This window comes from Rhinatrema bivittatum, chromosome 1, assembly GCF_901001135.1.
Source record: "Rhinatrema bivittatum chromosome 1, aRhiBiv1.1, whole genome shotgun sequence".
NCBI classification, from domain to species: Eukaryota; Metazoa; Chordata; class Amphibia; order Gymnophiona; family Rhinatrematidae; genus Rhinatrema; species Rhinatrema bivittatum.
Genome location: NC_042615.1, coordinates 427,160,437 through 427,185,863, shown reverse-complemented (window position 1 = coordinate 427,185,863; position 25,427 = coordinate 427,160,437). Strand labels below are relative to the sequence as shown.

At 46.2% G+C, this 25,427-nt stretch overlaps 1 protein-coding gene and 1 long non-coding RNA gene across 4 annotated transcripts in view; one reads left to right on the top strand and one right to left on the bottom strand.

Annotated features, from left to right (window-relative positions):
* Positions 1 to 25,427, bottom strand: part of ELP1 (elongator complex protein 1) — a 273,772-nt gene that overhangs the window by 33,058 nt on the left and 215,287 nt on the right. For all 3 annotated transcript variants that reach the window (XM_029603978.1, XM_029603967.1, XM_029603987.1), the window contains 2 exons: positions 19,952 to 20,012; positions 13,442 to 13,555 (listed from right to left, as the gene is read on the bottom strand). In XM_029603978.1, coding sequence (XP_029459838.1) covers positions 13,442 to 13,555; positions 19,952 to 20,012 — 175 coding nt within the window. The remainder of the gene's footprint in view (positions 1 to 13,441; positions 13,556 to 19,951; positions 20,013 to 25,427) is intronic.
* The window catches only part of LOC115092730, a 90,439-nt gene continuing 80,098 nt past the window's right edge, over positions 15,087 to 25,427 (top strand). Inside the window, exon 1 of the long non-coding RNA XR_003857059.1 lies at positions 15,087 to 15,360. This is a non-coding gene — a long non-coding RNA (uncharacterized LOC115092730). The remainder of the gene's footprint in view (positions 15,361 to 25,427) is intronic.

The following is a 25,427-nucleotide window of genomic DNA, read 5'->3' as shown; positions in this document are numbered from 1 at the left end:
TTCCAGTAAGCCACCCCCTTGGCTCTTCTCTTCATTCCCATCCTCTAGCCTTTATGGATCCACAGTGTTTATACCACGCCCCTTTGAAATCCTTCACAGTTTTAGTCTTCACCACTTCCTTTAGAAGGGCATCCACCACTCTCTCTGTGAAGAAATACTTCCTGACATTGGTTCTGAGTCTTCCTCCCTGGAGTTTCAAATTGTGACCCCTAGTTCTACTGATTTATTTCCAAAGTAAAAGGTTTGTTGTTGACCATGGATCATTAAAACCTTTCAAGTATCTGAAAGTCTGTATCATATCACCCCTGCTCCCCCTCTTCTCCAGGGTGTACATATTCAGGTACTTCAATCTCTCCTCATAAGCAGTGAAACCTGAGAAGCATGGCTAGCCTCTCTCGTGATTTTAGATAAATGCTTTATCTGAAAGCCTCATTTATTTATTTAATTACTCACCATATCAGAATATCCATCACAGCGCAATAAAATAAAAATAATTTAACAATATACATAATTTATTTAGAAACTTTTATATACCAACAACCGTTTGCACATCGTATTGGTTTACAGATAACATAAAAACTTTTAGGCATTGCCCAAAGCCCACAGGGAACTTGGCAGCGCACACCAGGTTTCCCCCCTTCCTTCCCACACTGACGGAGGCCTGGTCTGCGGCACGAACGCTCCCCCTCTTCTTCCCTTCGCGAGAGGAGGGAGGTGTGTCCTGGGGGGGGGCATGGCCAGTCAGTTGCAGGGCTGTGACATCATCAGGCCTAGAAATACCTGCAGCCAGCTGGTCTCCCTCCTCTTTGTTCAGAGCAGAGTTTTGGAAGGATTGCGGTTGCATCTTGCAAGTGCTTACCAATCTGGCCTGTTCCTCAACCTGACAGCAGACCGTCTAGGGATCACAACAGCTGGTGCCTCTAGTCCAGTGGGGTTCTCAACCTTTTTCCTATCAGGACACACTTGAGCGATGATGCTCACATGCGTGACACACTGAACACATGACCATCATGGAACTTAATATAAGCATATGCTCTGCATCCACACAATCTGCTTCCTAACAATGGGTGCACAGCAGAACTAAGACATCAAAATCACAGAACCTATAGAAAGACATGGTTTAATGGAACAAAGTCAGCATGGCTTTACCCAGGGCAAGTCTTGCCTCACAAATCTGCTTCACTTTTTTGAAAGAGTTAATAAACACGTGGATAAAGGTGAACCGGTAGATGTAGTATACTTGGATTTTCAGAAGGCGTTTGACAAAGTTCCTCATGAGAGGCTTCTAGGAAAAGTAAAAAGTCATGGGATAGGTGGCAATGTCCTTTCGTGGATTGCAAACTGGCTAAAAGACAGGAAACAGAGAGTAGGATTAAATGGACAATTTTCTCAGTGGAAGAGCGTGGACAGTGGAGTGCCTCAGGGATCTGTATTGGGACCAGTACTTTTCAATATATTTATAAATGATCTGGAAAGAAATACGACGAGTGAGATAATCAAATTTGCAGATGACGCAAAATTGTTCAGAGTAGTTAAATCACAAGCAGATTGTGATAAATTGCAGGAAGACCTTGTCAGACTGGAAAATTGAGCATCCAAATGGCAGATGAAATTTAATGTGGATAAGTGCAAGGTGATGCATATAGGGAAAAATAACCCACACTATAATTACACAATGTTGGGTTCCATATTAGGTGCTACAACCCAAGAAAGAGATCTAGGCGTCATAGTGGATAACACATTGAAATCGTCGGTTCAGTGTGCTGCGGCAGTCAAAAAAAGCAAACAGAATGTTGGGAATTATTAGAAAGGGAATGGTGAATAAAACGGAAAATGTCATAATGCCTCTGGTATTGCTCCATGGTGAGACCGAACCTTGAATATGTGTACAATTCTGGTCGCCGCATCTCAAAAAAGATATAATTGCAATGGAGAAGTTACAGAGAAGGGCTACCAAAATGATAAGGGGAATGGAACAGCTCCCCTATGAGGAAAGACTAAAGAGGTTAGGACTTTTCAGCTTGGAGAAGAGACGGCTGAGGGGGGATATGATAGAAGTCTTTAAGATCATGAGAGGTCTTGAACAAGTAGATGTGACTCGGAAATGGAATGCCCCCTAGTGGACAAGTGGGCATTCCATGAAGTTAGCAAGTAGCACATTTAAGACTAATCAGAGAAAATTCTTTTTCACTCAACACACAATAAAGCTCTGGAATTTGTTGCCAGAGGATGTGGTTAGTGCAGTTAGCATAGCTGGGTTCAAAAAAGGTTTGGATAAGTTCTTAGAGGAGAAGTCCATTAACGGCTATTAATCAAGTTTACTTAGGGAATAGCCACTGCTATTAATTGCATCAGTAGCATGGGATCTTCTTAGTGTTTGGGTAATTGCCAGGTTCTTGTGGCCTGGTTTTGGCCTCTGTTGGAAACAGGATGCTGGGCTTGATGGACCCTTGGTCTGACCCAGCATGGCAATTTCTTATGTTCTTATAAGTTTTGGATTGACACTCTTTTTGAAATGAGCTTTCCAAAAGGATGTTAAATGAAGAGCTGCTAGGTGAGCACTCCAATGTCACACTGCCTCAAACAGCTCAGGCAGTGCTGTCAACTGTATCTTTGCAGACCCATGTGACACTATACATCCAAGGTACATGTGGATATTTTAAGATGTAGACAGATGTCAGCTAGGGAATCAAGCTGCAAATGTGGAGTCTGTAATTGATGTCTGTAAGTGTCAACTTATAACTTCAGCTTATGCCTCTAAGCTGTTGAGTTACTAGTGATTTGTACAACTTCTAGGGCACTTGGCTCCATGTCCTAGGCTCTGCTGGAGTTCCATCACACCTAGACCACTGTCTCGCCAACATGTGAGGGCTATGACAGAGTCCAAGGCATAGCCGAGGCAATCAGGAAGGCGCCAGCAATGATAACCTCTGTACACTGTGTTGCCAGTCCTACACAAAGGCTATGGCGAGGTGTTACTCTTTTGGTCTGGCAATCACTAATGAAAAGATTAGGCCAGCCACATATCAGTGGTGATAGGTTTATTTAGTGTACATTGTCTAATACAGTCTCTTGTACCTATTGATCTATTATGATTAGGTGGCCTAACTAGGCCTAAGTGGTTGCTGTGACACACTGGCCCAGACAGAGGACCTGTGAGTACAAGAAAGATAAAGATGAGACCAGCTCAAAACATTCTACTGGCATCTCTTCCATGGAAGGTGAAGGAATAAATGAGGACTATCAGGCAAAGTAGAATTGGATGACGCTTTGCCAAAGCTGACTGCCAGTCCGTGTGGTCTCCCTGGCTTCTGCAGGGGTACATGGGGGATCCTGGAGTTGATCAGGAATGATGTCTACTGGGAGACCATGGCGTTACTCCAGATTATGGAATACACAACAGAGCAGCACTATCTCAGCGTCTCTGGGTGGGGTATACATTAAAGCTCCTCACGATTTGTCCAAACAGTGAAACCTACTTTTGAGAACTCAGAAAATGCGTTCCATGACATAGCAGAGAGAATACAAGGCCTTGTTGTACCTCATCTCCGCCAGCATGTTGGGAATAGCGACTGGTGTGAGAAGCCACATTCTGCAACCATATTCTGAATCTCCTGCGGAAAACAGAGAACGTTTACTCCACCATGACTTTGTGATCTCGCTGCCAATACTCAGCACACTATCAGATGTTATAAGCCACGCTCTAGCCTGACAGGAGCCTTAAAAGGCTATTGGCAAGACCTACATCCATGCTACTTTTCACTGTGACACAATATGAACACTCTAGTGCTTGCTTATGCTGTATCAGATCTTCCTGAATGGGAAACTGCTTCTGGGTTTCCTACACAAAGTGTCCATGTCATTCACAACCAGGCTCTCGGAAGCCATATCTTGCATTCCTCTAACACAGAAACAGTAAATCACAGCTGCCACAAATTTCATAGCAGAAAGACTGCAAACTCATGGTATGATTCTGCATGTCCCTGGCTGTTCTGTCATTTGTCCTCCAGACTTACACATTTGTCTGACATGACACAGTGACTCTGACAGGGCCAAATGAACAAGCCCGTTTCTCTTTAACCTGTGTGATGGTCAAGACTTACTATGGCTGAGATCCTGACTGAGAGATTACTAACAGGGCACACCTGATCTGGGAGTCCCTGCAGTGTGGACATCAAATGGGATTGATTTACAAGTGACATTTCAACACCTCCAAATGGGAGGATTTGATAAGCCACTGCTTAAAGTTAACCAGTAGGACAGGGGTCAGGAACCTTTTTGGCTGAGCCAGCCATAAACGCCACATATTTTAAAATGTAATTCCATGAGAGCCATACAATATGTTTAAAACTAAATACAAGTAAATGTGTGCATTTTATGTAAGATCACACTTTTAAAGTACAATAAGTCTCTGAAAATATTACACCAGGCCTTAAGACACCAATACATCTCCTATTAGGAAAACGGACCAAGTCAGGCTGCTATAGAGTCCTACACAGAAACTACATGCCAGCAGAAAACCTCACCTGAATCACGTGCTGTCCCTCACCTAACATAGAATAAAGAGACCAAAACGCATAACAAGAAGCATGCAGAAAAAACTGAACTGGAAACTGCAACAAGCCAGAGTCTCTGTATGCAGTGTAACAAAGGAAAAAAGAAACATCACCCATCCTTATAAAACAAATCAAGAAATATAAAATCATCAGCAGTAAAACTGTACTAACAAAAAGAACTTATTTCGAAACAGCTGATGAGTGGAATATCCAATAATTAAAAAGTCATATAAAACATTTCCAGATACCAACAAAATATTTCAAAATAGCAGACACAAAGACCCAGTAATAAAAAATAATAAGGATACAAATATTTTTTTGCTCTGCATACCTGGGAACGTTTGATATCCAGGTGTCCTGAGATTGTTCTGAATTAGCAGGAGGCGGGGTGGTTTGCTTGGAACTTTCTCCTCTCTCAGTCACATACCAGTGCTCTCACTCACACTGGCTCTCAATGACACACCTATACACACATGCTCTCAGTACTCACATATACACATGTTTTTTCTCTCTCACTTATATAGGCTCTTAATTACACATTTACACACATGCTGTCTATCTTTTCACGCTAACACACACACACAGGCTTTCAATCACATGAATACATGCTGTCTTTTTCTCACACACAGACTCTCATTCACATGCTTACAAACATGTCCTCTCTTTCTCTCATTTACACACAGGCTCTCAATCACATACTCACATGCTCCATCACCTAAACCAGCTCTCAATCACACACAGACACACATGATCTCTCTCTTACTTATACACACAGGCTCTTAATCATACACACACATGATTTCTCTCACACACAAAGGATCTCAATCATACACACATACTCTTTCACACAAACAGGTTTTCAATCACAAACTTACACATACAGGTTCCCAATGGTAAACTTACATTCATGCTCTCTCTCTCACAGGCAGGCTCTCAATCACAGACATACTCTCTTTCACATATACAGGCTCTCAATCACAGACATACATGCAATCTCTCACTCACACACACAGGATCTCAAACACACATGCTTGCTCGCTCATTACTCTCTCTCGCCCCCACCCCCACTCCGGGAACTCGCGGCAGCAGCAGCCTCCTCCCAACGCTAACCTCCTTCATTTTCAGCCCTCGCGGAGGCGGAGTCCCATCGGCCGCGGTTGAAGCTCTTCATTTTCCTCCGAGCCGCGCTGCAGTCTTCTTTTCGTCGGACACTAGCGTGGCCTCTTCTTGCCACGCACACACCCGATGCTCTCCACTTCCTCTTCCGGGCCACGGGGGGGGGGGGGGGACGGGAAGAAGAGACCACACTAGAGTGGCCTCTTCTTGCCGTGCACACACCCGATACACTCTCCACTTTCTCTTCCGGGCCGCGGGGGGGGGGGCGGGAAGAAGAGAGCATGCCGGTGCCGCTGACTCCAGCTGTCCTGCCGCGTTCCGCCCGGGCTGACAGCATTTTAAGCCCGGGCGGAGGAGGACCGGGGAGCAGCTGGGTCAGCGGGGGACTGGGGGGGACTGGAAAGTGTGGCGACACTTGTCTGCGAGCCAGATGCAGCCCTCAAAAGAGCCATATCTGGCTCGCGAGCCATGGGTTCCCGACCCCTGCAGTAGGAAGTATGTAGTCCCTGGTCACACACAGAGCTTTATGGCAAGTGTATTGTTTGGTAACGCGATATTAGCAGGTCTCTCCGGCAAGGAGAGAGAAAGCCAGGCCCTGTCACGCTGGCTTGTCTACCTAACTGTACAAACCACTTGGCATGTCACCTATGCTGTCACATCCCAGACAGACACCCACCCTGTGTCATTGCCATTTGCTGGAAACACATAGCCGGAGAGGGACTAGAGAAAGAAGCATCAGCTTTACATACGAGCCACCATAGAGGCCATCTTCAAAACATTCAAACAGGGCTGACTGCCTAAGTATAAAGGAATTGGGTGCGGCTCATGGGTATCTGGCTACTATGTCGAGAATGCGCATTCTCGCGTCATAGACCACTTGCCCACTGATGGAGTGGAAGAGCTTTCTGTTATGGTAGATCTCTTCCCTGCGACGGGTGGGATGATGGATACATGAGTGCTCCCAGAACATTTGGAAAGTTGACAATGGCATAAAACCCTCTTCAATTCCAGCAAGTCCTGCCTTTCACGAGGGAATGCTATGTACCGATTAAAGCAAGCACATACAGTTGGTATGACCTGCTCCAGACAGTGGAAAACAAGATTTGGATCACTCCGCTGACAGCCCTGATTGTTGTTTGGAAGGCACCAAATGCCATGAAATGGAGGGTGCACAAAAGTTTAGTGAGGCCCAGTATAGCATGGGACCTTTCCATGACCGGATTCAATTCCCTCTGAGTACTTCATATAATTCCATGATAGCCTGAGAGCTGAGGAGATACCTGCTAACCAGGTGTTTCCTCCAGCATGCCCAGCAATGTGGTTTGTGGATGAAAGATACACTCCCTGTATAGCAACCATGCTCTCCTGCGTGGCCAGCACTGCCATGGCCAGGACGCTCGACCAGCAGGCCCAGTGGCTTTGGCTCTGGGACTTCCTTAGGAGGGGCTTGAACCTCCTTTGCCTGTTGTTCTTGTTGCTGTCGTTGCCGCCGAGCAGCCCAAAATAGCCAGTATCCCGCTATAAGTAAATTTCTTCCTAATATTGTAGCTTTAGGAAGAAAGGCCAGTTAAGAAAAGGTGTTTTATTGGCCCATGAGTCCTTGGTAGGTGGTGTCTGATAGAAGGCCTCATTTTATCATGCGATAATAGCCAAGATAACAGCTGCTGTCCCACAATAAACACATTTTTGGCTCTCTACCGCAAAAAAAGGTGTTATTTCTGACGTTAAATGGAGAAATTATTTACCTGATAATTTTGTTTTCCTTAGTGTAGACAGATGGACTCAGGACCAATGGGTATAGTGCTCTTCTGCTAGCAGATGGGAGACGGAGTCAGATTTCAAAGCCGACATCACTCTAGATATACCCCTGCAGTAACCTTAGTTCTTCAGTATTCTCTTCGAAAAGCCATTGTGATTAAACTTGATTAAAACTTGAACTCGTTTAACTAATTTCCAAACTGGAGACTGCCAGTGCACTCAACCGATTAACGCCAACACCGGATAAACTGTGGGTGTCTTGAACTAGGGGGTAGGCCGCGGCTTACCCGTTATTTGCTTAGTCTCGAGGTTTGCTATCGGAGGTTCTCCTTTTCTGGGGCAGCCATGGGCGGGATGCTGAGTCCATCTGTCTACACTAAGGAAAACAAAATTATCAGGTAAGTAATTTCTCCATTTCCTAGTGTGTAGCCAGATGGACTCAGGACCTATGGGATGTACAAAAGCTACTCCCGGACAGGGCGGGAGGCTGCCCGTGGCTCACTTAGTACTGCCCTTGCGAAGGCTGCATCTTCTCGAGCTTGAACATCCAGGCGGTAGAACCTGGAGAAGGTGTGTATGGAGGACCATGTTGTTGACCGACATATCTTGGTGGGCGACAATAGCTTGGTTTCTGCCCAAGAAACTGCCTGGGCCCTCGTAGAATAAGCCTTAATCTGTAGTGGTAAAGGCTTCCCTGCCTCTATGTAGGCTGCCTTGATTTCTTCCTTGATCCAGCGGGCTATGGTTACCCACAAGGCCGCTTCTCCTTATTTCTTCCCGCTGTGAAGGACGAACAAGTGGTCCGTTTTGTGCTCCGGTTCAGAACTTTCCAGGTACCGTACAAGGAGTCTGTCGACATTTAGGTGGCGAAGAAGGAATGAGTCTTCCGAGTCCTTATGTTCATCCGGAGATGGTAGTGTGATAGTTTGGTTCAAGTGAAACTGAGAAACCACTTTTGGTAGAAAAGAGGGGACGGTGCGCAGTTGTATGGTTCCAGGCGTGAACCTAAGGAACGGTTCCCGACAGGATAGTGCCTGTAGTTCGGAGATGCGATGAGCTGAACATATCGCCACCAGGAATACAGTCTTCAACGTTACATGGTGTAGTGACAGACCGAGTCTTGGTCTGAAGAAATCCCCAGCTAGGAAGTCTAATACTAGATTGAGATTCCATAGAGGTACCGGCCACTTCAGGGATGATCGGAGTTGTTTAACACCTTTCAGGAAATGGGTCAAATCTGGATGGGTTGATAGCTGGATACTGTCCACTTCGGCCCTGAAGCAGGACAGTGCGGCTACTTGGACCTTGAGGGAATTGAGTGACAACCCCTTCTTCATACCATTCTGTAGGAATTCCAGAATTATGGGAATCTTGGCTGCCCACAGGAGTATCCTGCGGTCCTCGCACAGGTTTCGAATACTCTCCAGATCCGTATGTAAGACAGGGATGTGGAGAACTTGCACACTCAGAGCAGGGTGTCAATCACGGCCTTTGAGTAACCGCGTATCTTCAGGCGAGTCCTCTCAAGGGCCAGACCGTAAGAGAGAATAGTGTCGGATATTTGTGGAGAATCGGGTCCTGTCGGAGAAGGCCCCTGTGTGGAGGTAGGCACAGAGGGTTCCCCACAAGGATTCTTTGCATGTCTGCGTACCATGGTCGCCTTGGCCAATCCGGGGCCACTAGTAGAACTAATCCCCCTACCTTGTGGATGATCTTGCCCAGTAGTGGCCACAGGGGGAAGGCGTACAAGTAAGTCTTCCTCTGGCCAAGTCTGGATGAGAGCGTCGATCCCTTGGCTCTCGTCTGCGGCTGAAGAACCTGGGAACTTGGGCACTGACATGGGTGGCCAGTAGGTCCATGGCTGGGAGACCCCAGCCATTTATTATCAGTTGGAAGGCTGTGGTCGACAGCGTCCATTCTCCTGGGTTCAGGCTCTCTCTGCTGAGGAAGTCTGCTGAGACGTTGTCTTTTCCTGTGATGTGGGAGGCCGAGATTCCATGTAGGTTTATCTCCACCCATGCCATGAGAGGATCTATCTCCAGAGACACCTGCTGGCTCCTGGTTTCTCCCTGGCGGTTGATGTAAGCGATAGTTGTCAAGTTGTCCGACATTACCCGAATTGCTTTGCCTCGGAGTCTGTGGCTGAATTGTAGGCATGCTAGTCTGACTTCGAGTTTCCAGGCGGTTTATGTTCCATTTCGCCTCTTCCTTGTTCCATAGTCCCTGGGCTGTCAGTTCCTGACAGTGGGCTCTCCACCCTTGCAGGCTCTCGTCCATGGTGAGTAAGGTCCAGTTCGGTGGAGATAGGCTTACTCCTCCGCTTAGGTGGTCTTCCTGTAGCCACCATTGGAGCTGAGAACGTACCTCTACTGGTAGTTGGAGGCAAATTGAGTAATCCTGGGACAGTGGGTTCCACCGTGACAGTATGGAGCGCTGGAGCGGTTGCATATGGGCTCTTGCCCATGGGACGACCTCCAGGGTTGATGCCATGAGGCCGAGGACTTGAAGATAGTCCCATACCTTGGGGTGTGGCATTGGTCATCAATCATCGTAATTGTTCCATCAGTTTCCTTCTCCTTGGGGGAGGGAGGAAGGCTTTGTTCTGTTTGGTGTCGAAACGGGCCACCAGGTACTCTAGGGATTGAGAGGGCTGCAAACTGCTCTTGCCTGTGTTCATGACCCAACCGAGTTCCTTCAGTAGGCTCTTGACTCTACTGGTCACCTGTCGGCTCTCTTCCGAACACTTTGCCCTGATCAGCCAGTCATCCGGGTAAGGGTGTACCAAGATCCCTTCCTTACTCAGTGTTGCCGCCACGACCACCATAATTTTGGTGAATGTTCTGGGGGCGGTTGCTAGGCCGAAATGTAGCGCTCGGAACAGGTAATGGTGACCCAGTATCGCAAAGTGTGGAAAATGCTGATGATCTTGATGGACTGGGTTGTGAAGGTAGGCTTCGGAGATGTCCAGGGAGGTCAGAAACTCTCCTGGTTGTACTGCCATTGTGTTTGAGCGAAGAGTCTCCATGCAGAAGTGTAGTATCCGCAGATGGCAGTTGATGTTCTTGAGATCCAAGATGGGTCGGAATGATCCTTCCTTCTTAGGAACGATAAAATAGATGGAATAACGCCCCATATTTTGTTGGGGCATGGAAACCGGAGATATTGCCTTCAGACTGAGTAGTCTTGTCAGGGTGGCTTCCACTGCCAGTCTCTTGGTGTGGGAGAGGCAGGGTGACATCATAAATTTGCCTTGAGGTATGCTGCGGAAATCCAGAGAGTAACCTTCTCGAATGATGTTTAGTACCCAATTGTCAGACATGATCGCGACCCATCTTTGGTAGAAGAGGGCAAGTCGACCCCCTATTTCCTCTTCCTGTGGATGGGTCGGCCCATTCTCATTGTGGAGCACAGCTGGAGCCTGCCCTCGGGCCTGCTCCTCTCTTGGTCTGTCGGTTCCGAAAGGGCTAGGGACCTTCCGGACGGACGAGGTGCCTGGAACTGCGAATTCCTGTAGGGTCTAAAGCATTGTGAGCCTCTGCCCTTGGTTCTTCTGGGAGAGGGATGCTGAGATCTTTTATTCCTATCTTCCGGTAGCCGAGGCACTGGGGATTCGCCCCATTTACTGGCTAACTTTCCAATTTGCTTCCAAACAAGAGAGATCCTTTAAAGGGCATCCTTGTGAGATTCACTTTAGATGTCACGTCAGCAGACCAATTCCATAGCCATAGTTGTCTTCTGGCTGCCACTATCGAGGCTATGTCTCTGGCTGAGGTACGCACCAGGTCTGAGTTTGCGTCCGTCAGGAATGCTGCTGCAGGTTCCATCGTCTCACCAGTATACGTTCCAGATGTATTTGCCTCTCGAGGAGCAAGCAGGAACGTGCCATCAGTACGCAGCAGGAGGCAATCTGCAGTGTCATTGCTGTTGCGTCAAAGGCCTGCTTAAGGATGGATTCCAGTCATCTATCCTGAGTATCCTTCAATGCAGCCCCTCCCCCTCAACGGGAATCTATGTTCGCTTAGAGACGGCACTGACCATGGCGTCCACTTTCAGGAAATGCAGGTGTTCCTTGGTCACTGGTTCTAGAGGGTATAGGGCTTCCAAGGCCCGACCTCCTTTGAAACTGGCCTCAGGGGCATCCCATTCTAGGTCGATGAATTCCTGGATGGCTTCCATCATTGGGAAGTAGCATGAGGCTTTACGAAGGGACACCAGGATGGGGTTCTTCTTTGGTTCCTGGAATACCCAGAGTCTTCAGAGTCTGAGAAACAAGGGCTGGTAGTTCATCCTTGTGGAAGAAGCGAAGAATGGTTCGGTATGGTTCCAGGCCTGGAGGAATTTCTCCTTCCATGGAGTCACCATCATCATCTGAGGTGTCTGGGTCCCTGTCAGGGAAATTCTTGGTTAGACGAGGCATGTCCCGAGGCATCCGAGCAGGGCCGGGAGGCTCTTGTGCTTCCGGCAGGGATTGAGTCTGGGGTGCAGCCAGGGCTGATTGTGCCTGAACAAAGGCTTGTAGCCCTTGGAAAAATTCTAACCAGGAGAAGGTCCCTGGGTCCATGTTAATCTTAGGGAAAGTCTGTGCAAGAGCCCCTGAGGGGCCCTCTTGTGGCGAGGCTATCTCAGAGATGCATAGATCAGGGGAATTATCGTACCAGTTCCGGACCCATCCCCAGACAGTGAGGGACCAGGTATTGGTTCCCCCTGGCAAGGCAGGACTCCAGTTCAGGCTACGTGGCTCTTATGTGGCAGGCTGTGCACAGAGAATTCCTTCTGGCCTTCTTGGGTGCCGGTGCCATTGCTTCTAGCTTCAATGCGCGCGTGTAATTATAAACGCGGCTGTACGTATAGATATGCGCGCAGGGTGTACTCCGTTAAGCGCGCAGTGTGCACGCGACCCAGTTGTGCGCGAGGTTATGCGCGTCGCTGTGCGTGCAGCTGTGTGCGTGTCTGTACTGGATGCATACAAGTTAGGCGTATCGGCCGCCTGGCCTGCCCCACACGTACCGCTGGTTGAGAAGGGAAGATGGCGCCGACGCCCCCCGCGCATAAGATGTGCCCCCGAGGATCTCCACATGGACCCCTGTACCAGATCGGGGCCTAGCCCAACCAGGGCTGCTCAACCCGATCGGTGCTCCCTTTTTCTTTGCTGTAATTCTTAACACTATTCTAATGTGTGGGATAGTGTCCGCATCTGCTAGAAGAAAGAGAGATACTGAAGAGCTAAGGTTACTGCAGGGGTATATCTAGTGACGTCAGCTTTGAAATCTGACTCGTCTCCCATCTGCTAGCAGAAGAGGATTATACCCATTGGTCCTGAGTCCATCTGGCTACACGCTAGGAAAACCTGCGCTACCTCACTGCTAAATGTGGTAGAAACCCCAAATTAGAATAATTTTCTAGCTTTGCAAACTCATCATATTTGCATACTAAAGCGCCACGAGCTAAATATTGCACATCTAAAGCATTAGACCCCTTTTATCATGCCATATGGCCCTTAGACAATTTGATGATTGACCCTATAAGATTGGCATTATACGCAACCTATCATAACACCCAACGATTTCACTTCTTCCACCGTTATCACATCTACTCCACCTACATTGTGCAAAAATTTGCTATAGCAGTCACAATATGCTCTAACAAAGGTCTCAGCAATACACCTGTCGGCTCCCTGCTTGAATAAAAGACTAGCTGAGAGCAGATTAGAGCTATAAAATAAATGAAAACATTTCAGCTGTTCTCAAGACATGATTTTGATACAGTGCAACTGAAAGGATTATATTCAAATTACCTTATACTATATTTTGCAGTTTATTTTCAGTTATAGAAAAAATATATCTTACAAATTATACCATGACTTGGACTGTAGGACTTGGTTATGGTTCCGAAACATTAATCAGACTAACATGTTCAAGTTGATGCCCAGGTTGATTTATCTGATCCTTCAGAATACCCTGAAGCAAAATACTAATTATTGCCAGCATTAAACGGAACTGGGTGAAATGTACCTTCAAATCCTTGTCGTGCTCTCTCTTTAAGCTCTCGAACAATGGTGAGGCGCTTCTTATGACGCACAAACATCGTTTTCTGAGATTCCAGGAATTCCAAGTGATGTCTTTGAGCTGCAAGGTGGAGAGAAATAAAGGTAGAAAGCTACCAAGATCATGGACAGAATTCTTGCTTTCACTCCTCCTGGACTTGAATATTTTCAGCCACAGGAGAATTTTTTATCTTAAAACAAAGCTACATTTCAAAATATAGGTAGGACAGATTGCCACTGTTTAGAGCAGAGCTTTCCAAACTTTTCATGTTGGTGACACACTTTTTAGACAAACATAATTTCACGACACGGTAATTCAGTCTACTAGTAAACCAGAGGTTAAAGGTTAAACGAACGAAACATATTTCGACAATTTATGTATGTTTCCTTAAATATATACATAAATAAAATGTTTCATGACACAACCTATCTCATGAAAACCTTAAATTTATATTAAAAATATATATTCCAAGATTCATGTTATTGTTATAATTTATGAGAAACAATAATAAAACAAATTGTCTGTCCCCCACACACTCATCTCTCTCCTCCCCCCAGCACATGTCTGGCCCCCACACACTCATCTCTCTCCTCCCCCCAGCACATGTCTGGCCCCCACACACTCATATCTCTCCCCCTCAAGCACATGTCTGTCCCCCCAGCATGTTTGCCCCCCACTCACTCATCTCTCTCCCCCCAGCACATGTCTGGCCCCCACACTCATGTACCTCGTCTTTTTGATTGTTGCCAGTTAAGTGCTTCACTCCCTTCCATGATCACCAGACACTGCTGCTTGCAGTCAGTACTCCTCATGGCCAGGCCTCATCGGCAGCAGCAGCCAATGCAAGGATGGCTGGGCTCGTTCCACCCACCAAGCCCCCCCAAAAAACGCGATTGACAGTAAAAATAACCCAATAATAAGCAACCCATAAACTGAAAAAAAAAAAAAAAGTGAATCTCTAGAAAAAAAAAAGCCCAAACTCGCGTCAGAGTTGACCGGGCTTGCGCGACACACCTGCACACTGCAGGCGACACACTAACGTGTCCCGACACACAGTTTGGAAAGCTCTGGTTTAGAGGACAGACCTGCACTGCTATCCAGGCATTGTGTGATCTTCTTGGCCAAATGACTGAGACCATGGCAGGGCTTACCACATGAGAAAGCTTACGGATAGGAGATGCCCATGGAGGTAGGTGCCACCAATGGAAAATAGGAAAAGAAACCCAAATCTGCCTCTTGTACTAATTATAAAATATGGCAGAGAAACCTGGGGCTGATATGGGGAACAGAAAGCCAGGATCATAGATCTGGCAGGCAGCAAGGACTCAGCTACAATCATGGGCAGAGAGACTGGCAGATGGTTGGACTGTTGAGTGGCATGCAGTGATCTGTGGATCATGGATAAGATGTAAGTGAAAGCTACAGGTTGTTAGGGCAAGAGCTTCAGAAATAAGCAGCTGGGACTGAAACAATATGGAGCAGGATATATTGTTGGTGAACCTGTTCATAACCCATAAATTACATCAGAGAAGACCTTTATTGGGCTGCATAAGACTCAAAAAGATGAATAAACATGACTAGAAATCTCTTTTGAATCCACTTCTAGATACCCCTGAAGGCAAAAGATCCACTGAAGCATAGAACACACAGGAGAGACAGGCAGCCTAGAAACTTTGGAGGAGCTTCCGGGGAACAGAAAGCCCCTTGAGGAAATGGAAAGAAATAGAAACTTTACCTGGACAGAATCTGCCCAAAAAGGAGAAGCAGCAGCATAAGAAAACAGACTCTAGTGATGAAGGAGAACCATCAGTGGAGTTTCTGATGACAAACAGGTCCATACCAATCAAACAACTTATTGCGTTTTGACTCAAGGCCACTCTACACAGGTAAGGATGAGACCACTGTTATATACTGCTACTAGAAATATGCAGCACTGACCAGGCATATACTTGACAATAGAAATCCAAGTGTTTAAAGATTAAAAGAGATTTAACTGTTTAAACTTGGGATGGTTGAGAGATTGGTATATTTTATTTAAATATTTAATAGAATAACAGCAACGATGGCAGAAAAGAACCAAATGGTCCAGCCAGTCTGCCCAGCAAGCTTCATATGATAGTATCTGCCATGTAGGATACCCCCATGTTTCTCTTTTTCGGGGTGAGGAGCCTTCTTGGAAATCCTGATAGTGCTGCTTGACATACTTTGCTTATGGACTTGGCCTTAGGAGCAGTCCTGTGCTTTTTCCCTTATGTAAGTATCAGTACCCCAGATCGTGAACGTCAAGGCCTGTGTTGGTTGTCTGAATCCAATTCCTCCCCTCCCCCCCCCCACTGCCACAAAGTGAAGAACGATGTTGTGTCAGATATGGGACAGATGGAAGGTGTTGGTGGTAGGTTCAAAAAGTTATTTTTACAGAACACCTATTAAATACAAAGATTTTCTGCTAGGGATTCAATCAAAAGTATTTCATATGTGGGAACGAGTGGGTTTCGATAGGTTTTAACAGATTTGGGTGAGACTTAATGTGAAAAATGTTGCAGATTTTAAGGTGGAATACCACATATCTCAAAGTGATCTCTTCTCGTATCTATAACTGATAACATTGTCAGGCTAGATGCGGTGAAGAGTGATCTTTTTTACAACGGAAATCCTTATTTAAGGGGTTTTGTGACAAGGCAGATGGTATTAAGAATGCAGAGCCGATGCTAGCTTTTTTGCTGCCCTGTGCAAACAATTACTGTGTTGCCCTCCCCCTGTCTCTGCATCACTCAGTCTCTGTCCAGCACCCATCAAAAAAAGCCCAGCTCCCTCCAGCAATCTATATTTTTAAAAACTGACAGCCCCCAAACGGAACCCATGGTCAAAAGAAGGTTATTAGGTACCCTAAGCAAACCTTACAGTCTTACACACACACAAATTCAATTATGCATTTATAACAGATTTTACATGAGAAAAGAACATTCAGAAGTAGTCTTCTGAGGCAGAATATCACTTACAATATGCATATTATATTTACATGTACTGCTGTGGTGGCAACCAGAAAATCCTATGGAATTACATTTTTTGTAATGTGTGCTGGGTGTGGGCTTGGCCCTCAGAAAGCCATGAATAAACTGAATAACTATTACAAAATAGTAATGGTAACCTCTCATACCAAAACAACCCTAACTGCCAGCACTCAAACAGTGACAACCTAATCTATGAAAAGGTAACACTGCACATATTACATCAGGCCCTAGAACAGAAATACACTTATTAGGAAAACAGAACAAATCAGACTGCTATGGATCACTACAGATAAATTATATGGTAGCAGAATACCTCACCTCAGTCACACCTCAGACAGACCCTGACCAAATACAGAATAAAGAGACCAGAAAGTATAAATAGAAACATGCTAAGAAGAACTGTACTAGAACCCACAACAAGCCAGCCTCTATAAACATTAAAAAATAAAATCAAGAAATATAAAACATCAGTCATAATACTAAAATCATAATCATAAAAATAATATTTCAGACCAGTTAAATAGAATATCCAAAATTTCCCAAACATTAATAAAATATTTCAAAACATCTGATGAATAAAAAAATCAAATAATTAACATGTTCTAATATTTCCCCCCAAAAAAACAATAAATATGTCAAAATAGTAGAAACATTAAATTACACCCAACAATTAAAACTAATAAGGATTAAAAAATCTTCTGCTCTCCATACCTGGGATCTTTTGATTTCCATTCACCTTGAGATTGTTGTAGATTGGGGAGGCAGGGCCACACATACTTTATCTTCACACACACACACACACACACACACATTCAGTCTCTCACACACTCCATTTCTTATATACATGCCTATGCTCTCACACATACTTTCTCTCTTTCCCTACAGACACATTGGGGCAGATTTTCAAAGGGATACGCGCGTACCCCCCGAAAACCTGCCCCAACCTCCCCCTGTGTGCGCCGAGCCTATGTTGAATAGGCTCGGTGGCGCGCGCAAGTCCCGGGGCTTTGCTGGGGGTGGGGGCGTGTTGGGGGGGTGGCGCGATGTTCGGGGGTGTTCCGGGGGGCGTGGTGCCGGCCCGGGGGCATGGCCACGGCTTCCGGACCAGCCCCCGGACCGGAACATGGCGCGCGGGCAGCTGGCCCGGCACGAGCAAGTTATGCCTGCCTTGGGCAGGCGTAACTTATGCAACAAAGGTAGGGGGGTTTAGATAGGGCTGGGGGGTGGGTTAGGTAGAAGAAGGGAGGGGAAGGTGCGGGGCGATGGAAGGGACGTTCCCTCCGAGGCCACTCCGATTTTGGAGTGGCCTCGGAGGGAACGGAGGCAGGCTGTGCGGCTCGGCGTGCGCAGGCTGCCGATTTTGCGCAGCCTTGCGCGCGCCGACCCCAGATTTTAAAGGCTACGCGCGTATCTATTAAAATCCGGCGTACTCTTCTTTGCGCCTGGTGCGCGAACAAAAGTATGCGTGGGCATACTTTATTAAAATCTACCCCATTATGTGTGTGTGTCAGCATGCTTGTGAGAACCTATATGTGGTACATAGGCTCTTCACAGGCACACACTTGCACACAGGCTCTCAAACAGACACACACACACAAGCACACAGGTTCTCACAAAGACACACACATGCACATGAACACAAGCTCTGACACAGACAAAATACATACATATGCAAGCAAGCTCTGCTACACACAAAGCTCCCATATAGACACAGACACAAACTCTAACACATATACATTCAAGTTCTCACATACACACAAGCGCTGAGACACATGAACACAAGCTTGGACACAGATACACACTCAGGCTCTCACACAGAAAATGCACACAGGTTCATGCACACTCACACATATGTGCGCGTGGCTTCCTTTCTCCAGGCCACGATGGGATGAGCTCCACCACGGCTCTTTCTCTGGCCCCACCGCTGGCCTTTCTGCGAAAGGGGGGGGGGGCCGGGAGCTGGAACGTTGTGCGCACCTACGCAGCTAAAAGCGGACACTGCTGTGGCCTTTCTTCATTTTTGGCCACCGGCGGGTTGAGCTCCACTAGCAGCCCCGTGGCCTCTCCTGCTGCCACCGCCGCCAGTGAGTTGAGCTCCTCTGGCGGCCCCATGGCTTCTCCTGCTGCCGCTGCCCTCCCAGGTGTGCACACCATGCAACTGCATGGTGTGCACACCCGGTTGGTGCCGGGCCTGTAAGTATGTGATTTCTAAAGTGTACTCTATACTAAATAAACCACTTTCTGATATACCGCTGCATATATGTAGGTAGGAAGATGATTTGGAGGAATATTGGGATGAAAACACCTGGGACTTGCTTTATGACATTTGGATGTAGTTCCATATCTGCTTCTCTGCTGGAAAATGGGTATAAATTACTCTTTCGCTGGTACTATACCCCACATCATTTTCAATGGACATATCCAGTGTTGGCAGCTTAGTGTTAGAGAAATTGTGTAGATCAGGGCACCTTTTATCATATATGGTGGACGTGTCTGCTTAGTTAAGCGTTCTGGGACAATATTGTTAAATTAGCTGAGAACATGTGGGGTGTATAGGCCCAAAGAATCCTAAGTTACTTCTTCTCAATATCCCATTAATAGATGTTTTGCCTCGACAGAAGTATCTGGTTTTACACATTGCTTTAGCTGCCAGCTGTACGGTAGCGGCCTGGCAGAGGAAGCTTGGATTTGCACCGATTAGTGGGACATGTCAATGTACCGAGATTTCAGGTGAGATAGGACCCTTTTCCAGTTTGGTTAGCGAAGTACGATGACTGCTTGTGAACCTTAGTTGATAGCCTATCCTTGTACATTAGATGTTGCTGCTCTTCGACAATTGATTCCTTACGAAGTTTAGATTAATGTATTATCAGATTGATGGGGGTGGGGTAGAGTGGGTAAAGGGCAAACATGGGTGGGTATACTTGATGGTTATGTAAAAATTCATGATATGATGTTCCTCACTATGTTTATTATGTTCTATGTTCAATAAAATATAAATTACAATATCAAAGCTAAACTTTCACTTTTCCAACATTCACTGCCACACTTGCATCAAATTTGGAGCTTAAGTGTCTTTTGGATCCAGAATTGCTGGAAACAAGAGAAAAGCAATGCTGCTGATCTGACCTGGTGGTCTCTGCACATGAATGATCTGAGGCGCTGGATTACAGCATCTGTGGCGGCAAATTCCAGATAATAGAACATGGCCCAAGAACTGCGATTGTTTCCAGATACTGGGAGTTTTTGAATAATGGGACTTCAGATAAAATGTGCTCTGCTGTACTAGGAATAAATACTATCTGTGCAGTGCTGGCAGGCAATACATCAGCCAATGGAGATGGTACAGACTGATGAGGTAACCTGTTGGAACTCCACTGATGTCAATGAAGTGGAACTAAAACTTGCAAAGCTGGAGGCTACCAACTGTTTTCAGTCATTCATTGTGTAGACACACCACACTCACCTTCTAGAATTGAAGGTCTTAAGTTTGTCTCCAAAATGTCCAGTCTGTTGTATTTGTAAATCTATCAAGACAATGCAATATAATCTTATTTATAGCATATTTCATACAAAAGCATCTCCAAAATGTAAAATGCTAGCTAAAATTAGAAAAGCAAATACATTTAGCAACACGGTAATAAAAAATTTCAATTAACCTGATACCAACTGGGTCAAAAGCTCACTGGGACATACTAAAAAGATAACGTTTCTAGTTGTCATAAATGACTACTTCATGGAGCTGGTCCTGGAAATGACAAGAGGGGCAGCTACTATAGATCTAGTCTTCAGTGAAATGCACAACCTTGTAGGAGGGGGTTACTGTGGTGGGGCCACTAAGCAATATCAACCATAATGCGATCAAATTTGACACAATTACTGGTGGGAAGACATCAAATAAAACTATTACAGTAGCATACAACTTTAAAAAGGGAGACTAAGATGGAATGAGGAAATTAATTAGAAAAAAACTAAAAGGAGTGATTGCAGGAAGCGAGCAGAAATGTATTCCATGCATTAAAAAATGGTTGAAAGACTAAATTACTGCCAGCATGGTGTAATGGTGAGTAAAGGAGGCCGCTAAAGCTAAAAGGGCAATTGTTAGAAAAAATGGAAAGCAGAACCACACGTTCAAAACAGGCAAGAGCATAAGCACTGGCAAGTTAGATGTAAAACAATAGTTAGAAAGGCAAAGAGAGACTTGAGAAAAAGCTTGCCTGTGAGGCAAAAACAAGCAATAAAATCTTTTTCAAGCACATTCAAAACAAAAATCCTGTGAGGGAGTCAGTTGGGCTGCTAGATGACAGAGAAGCAATAACTGGGAGAGGCAAGACTCACTTCCCCAACCTCATATCCTCCCCACCCCCCCCCCCTTTTCATCACCACAAATCACAAAACAACTTTATTTGGTTAATCAAAGGCCGCAGTTTATCTCCAACTTAACCCGAGCCCATATTCTTTATACAATCTTAACAAGAACCCCCCCCCCCCTTTTTGCCACATCTTTAATGACTTGCCCCCCCCCTCCCCACCGCGTCCCAGTGGTAGAGCTACTCCAATGTTCTCCATTCGACTTACCCCGCCGCTTCCCAGCGTGGGTAAGTGCCTCGGCCCCCCTCTTGCTCATTGGCCATCTCATGTAGCAGCCCCCACGCTACACAAGATCCCCCCCCCCCCCCCCGGCGGAATTCCTTTTAACAATGCAATAACAAAAATCAACAACATTGGGCTCAGGTTTACCGCCACCACTGCAGCAATTACATATCACCATACCCCCGTTTAACAATACTATTCCCCCATATTAGGGAGGGAGGGTGGGAAAGCTGCTTGCCTGCTGCATCGGCCGTTCCCGCAACAACTGAGGCGCAAAAATGGCTGCTGCTCTATACTTTCTTATGACAACCAATGGCATGTTCAGATTTAAAATTATCTATATCCATTGGCTGCCATTCCAACTCACTCCCCCTCCCCCTCCTGATCCACCCCTCACCCCCCTTCACGCCGCCTCCCGTTGTTATCAGCAACGCAGGACAAGCCCGCGCTGCTTTAACAAGGGATGCTCAGGGAGGACGAGAAAATGGCAGAAAAAATGAATTCTTTTCCTCAGTCTTTACAGAGGAGGATGCTGGGAACATTCCCACACCTGAAATATTCTTTAATGGTGGAGATTCTGAGCAACTAAAACAATATCTGTAACAATGGAGGATATCAGAGTATCTAGTTTCCAGGACTGGATGGCATCCACCCCAGAGTTCTAAAAGAACTAAAACATGAAATTGCTAACCTATTTCTAAGAATGTGCAACCTCTTATATACACAGTCATGATTCCTGGAGATTGGAAGGTGTCCAATGGGATGCTGAGTTTTAAAAAGGGCTTCAGGGGTGATCTGGGAAACTGCAGACCAGTAAGCCTAAAGTCAATGTTGTGCAAAATGGTAGAAGCCATTCTTAAAAACAAAATCATGGCCATGAAGAAAGACATGGTATAATGGGGAACAGTTAACTTAGTTTTAGCAAGAGGAAGTCTTGTCTTACCGATCTTTTAGAATTTTTTGAAGGTGGAAATAAACTCGTAGATAAACGTAAGCCAGTTGTTACAGTGTATTTGGAAGTGGTGGTGACAAAAACTATCTGAATTCAAGAAAGCATTGGATAAATACAGGGGATCTCTAAGGAAGTGATGAGAATTATAATGCTAAATTAACTGGACAGATGGGCAGACTGGATGAGCCATATGGTCTTTTTCTGTTGTCATGTTTCTATTTGACAAAGTTTCCCATGAGAGACTCCTCAGGAAATTACAAAGTCATGGGATAAGAGGCAATGTACTATTGTGGACTGGTAACTGATTAAAAGGCAGAAAACAGAGGGTAGGACTAAATGGTCAGCTTTCCAAATGGAGAAAGATCATTAGTGGAGTACCCCAGGAATCGGTACTGGGACCAATCTGTTTAACATATGTATAAATGATCTGGAAAAGGAAATGACAAGCGAGGTCATCAAATTTGCAGATGACACAAAATTATTCAAATTTGTTAAAACGGCAGCGGACTGCAAGAACAAAGGACCTTCTGACACTAGGAGTCTGGGAAATTGAACATCAAATAAAATTTAATGTGGAAAAGTGTAAAATGATGTACATAGGGAAAAATAAACCCTTTTACAACACTGGTTCTGTATTGGGAGTCATTACCCAGGAAAAGGACCTTGGAGTCCTTGTGGACAATACATTGAAATCCTCTGCTCAATGTGTGGTGGCAGTCAAAAAAACAAATATGTTGGGAATGATCCAAAAAGGAATGGAAAATAAAACACCTGGAGTACTATGTGTCACCGCATCTCAAGAAAGACATAGCAGAACTAGAAAAGGTGCAGAGAAGGATGACAAAAATAAGAATATAAGAGCATGCCATACTGAGTCAGACCAAAGGTCCATCAAGCCCAGTATCCTGTCTCCAACAGAGGCCAATCCAAGTTACAAGTACCTGGCAGGATCCCAAAGTGTAGACAGATTAGATGCTGCTTATCCCAGGGATAAGCAATAGGTTTCTGCAACTCCACCTTAATAATGGCTTATGGATTTATCTTTAATAAAAAATGTATTAGATTGCTTATGCAGAGGTACTAGCGATGTTCAATCTACCTTATAAATGGGCTCTGACCGACGGCCCGCAAATGCGCAGTAGAGACCAGCTCTACCGCGCATGTGCGGGCGAGCACGTCGATCTGAGCCAGCGTCAGAAAAAAAATGGCGGCGCCCAGTGGCAGCAGCGGGCGGCGACGGCGGTAGCGGGCGGCGGCGGTACCGGCAGCGGGCGGCGGTAGCGGGCGGCGGCGGTAGCGGGCGACGGCGGCGGCGGTAGCGGGCGACGGCGGTAGCGGGCGGCGGTAGCGGCCAGTAGCGAGGGAGGGAGAAGAGAGAGAGAGGGAGAGAGGGAGGGACGGACTGAGTGGGAGGGAGGGACAGAGAGAGAGAGTGGGAGGGAGGGACTGAGTGGGAGGGAGGGATTGAGTGAGGGAGTGGGACTGAGTGAGAGGGAGGGAGTGAGTGGGACTGAGTGAGAGGGAGAGGGGGGACTGAGTGAGAGGGAGTGGGACTGGGAGAGAGAGGGAGGCAGTGGGACTGAGGGAGAGTGAGTGGGACTGAGTGAGTGAGAGAGGGGGGAGGGAGGGACTGAGTGGGAGGGAGGGATTGAGTGAGGGGGAGGGACTGAGTGAGAGGGCGGGGGGACTGAGTGAGAGGGAGTGAGTGGGACTGAGGGAGGGAGTGGGACTGAGGGAGAGAGAGGGAGGGAGGGAGTGGGACTGAGGGAGAGGACGGAGGGAGTGGGACTGAGTGAGTGAGAGGGAGGGAGAGAAGGGGGAGGGAGTGAGTGAGACTGAGTGGGAGGGAGGGACTGAGTGAGGGGGAGGGACTGGGGGGGAGGGACTGAGTGAGAGGGAGGGGGGACTGAGTGAGAGGGAGTGAGTGGGACTGAGGGAGGGAGTGGGACTGAGGGAGAGAGAGAGAGGGAGGGAGGGAGTGGGACTGAGGGAGAGGACGGAGGAGTGGGGACTGAGTGAGAGTGAGTGGGACTGAGTGAGTGAGAGGGAGGGAGAGAGGGGGGAGGGAGTGAGACTGAGTGGGAGGGAGGGACTGAGTGAGAGGAGAGGGAGGGTGGGGAGGAGTGGGTGAGGGAGGGAGGGAGGTAGGGGGTGGTGAAGAGTGAGGGGAGAGAGAATGAGGGGGAGGTGAGAGACAGAGGGATGTAGCCCGTTTTAACGGGCTTAACGGCTTGTACAAACATAAAAGAACACGGTCCATGCCTGATGTAAATTCAACCGTTGCAATTTCTCCTTTCAGTTTTCATTCCTTTTGCGGAATATAAAAACGAGTATAACCCGCACCTTTATTTACCCCATATCAATGATTGCTTGAATGTAAAAACATATATGCCCTGCTGGTTATATGTGCAAAAATATGGTAATTGAAATCATCCATTATTACTGTGCTGATTTTGTTAGCTTCCATAATATCTTTTGGCATTTAAGAACACAAGAACATAAGAAATTGCCATGCTGGGTCAGACCAAGGGTCCATCAAACCCAGCATCCTGTTTCCAACAGAGGCCAAACCAGGCCACAAGAACCTGGCAATTACCCAAACACTAAGAAGATCCCATGCCACTGATGCAATTAATAGCAGTGGCTAATCCCTAAGTAAATTTGATTAATAGCCGTTAATGGACTTCTCCTCCAAGAACTTATCCAAATCTTTTTTGAACCCAGCTACACTAACTGCACTAACCACATCCTCTGGCAACAAATTCCAGAGCTTTATTGTGCGTTGAGTGAAAAAGAATTTTCTTCGATTAGTCTTAAATGTGCTACTTGCTAACTTTATGGAATGCCCCCTAGTCCTTCTATTTGAAAGTGTAAATAACCGATTCACATCTACTCGTTCACGACCTCTCATGAACTTAAAGACCTCTATCATATCCCCCGTCAGCCGTCTCTTCTCCAAGCTGAACAGCCCTAACCTCTTCCACCTTTCCTCATAGGGGAGCTGTTCCATCCCCTTTATCATTTTGGTTGCCCTTCTTTGTACCTTCTCCATCGCAACTATATCTTTTTCAAGATGCGGCGACCAAAATTGTACACAGTATTCCAGGTACGATCTCACCATGGAGCGATACAGAGGCATTATGACATTTTCCGTTTTATTAACCATTCCCTTCCTAATAATTCCTAACATTGTTTGCTTTTTTGACTGCTGCAGAACACTGAGCTGACGATTTTAAAGTATTATCCACTATGATGCCTAGATCTTTTTCCTGGGTGGTAGCTCCTAATATGGAACCTAACATCGTGTAACTACAGCAAGGGTTATTTTTCCCTATATGCAACACCTTGCACTTGTCTACATTAAATTTCATCTGCCATTTGGATGCCCAATCTTCCA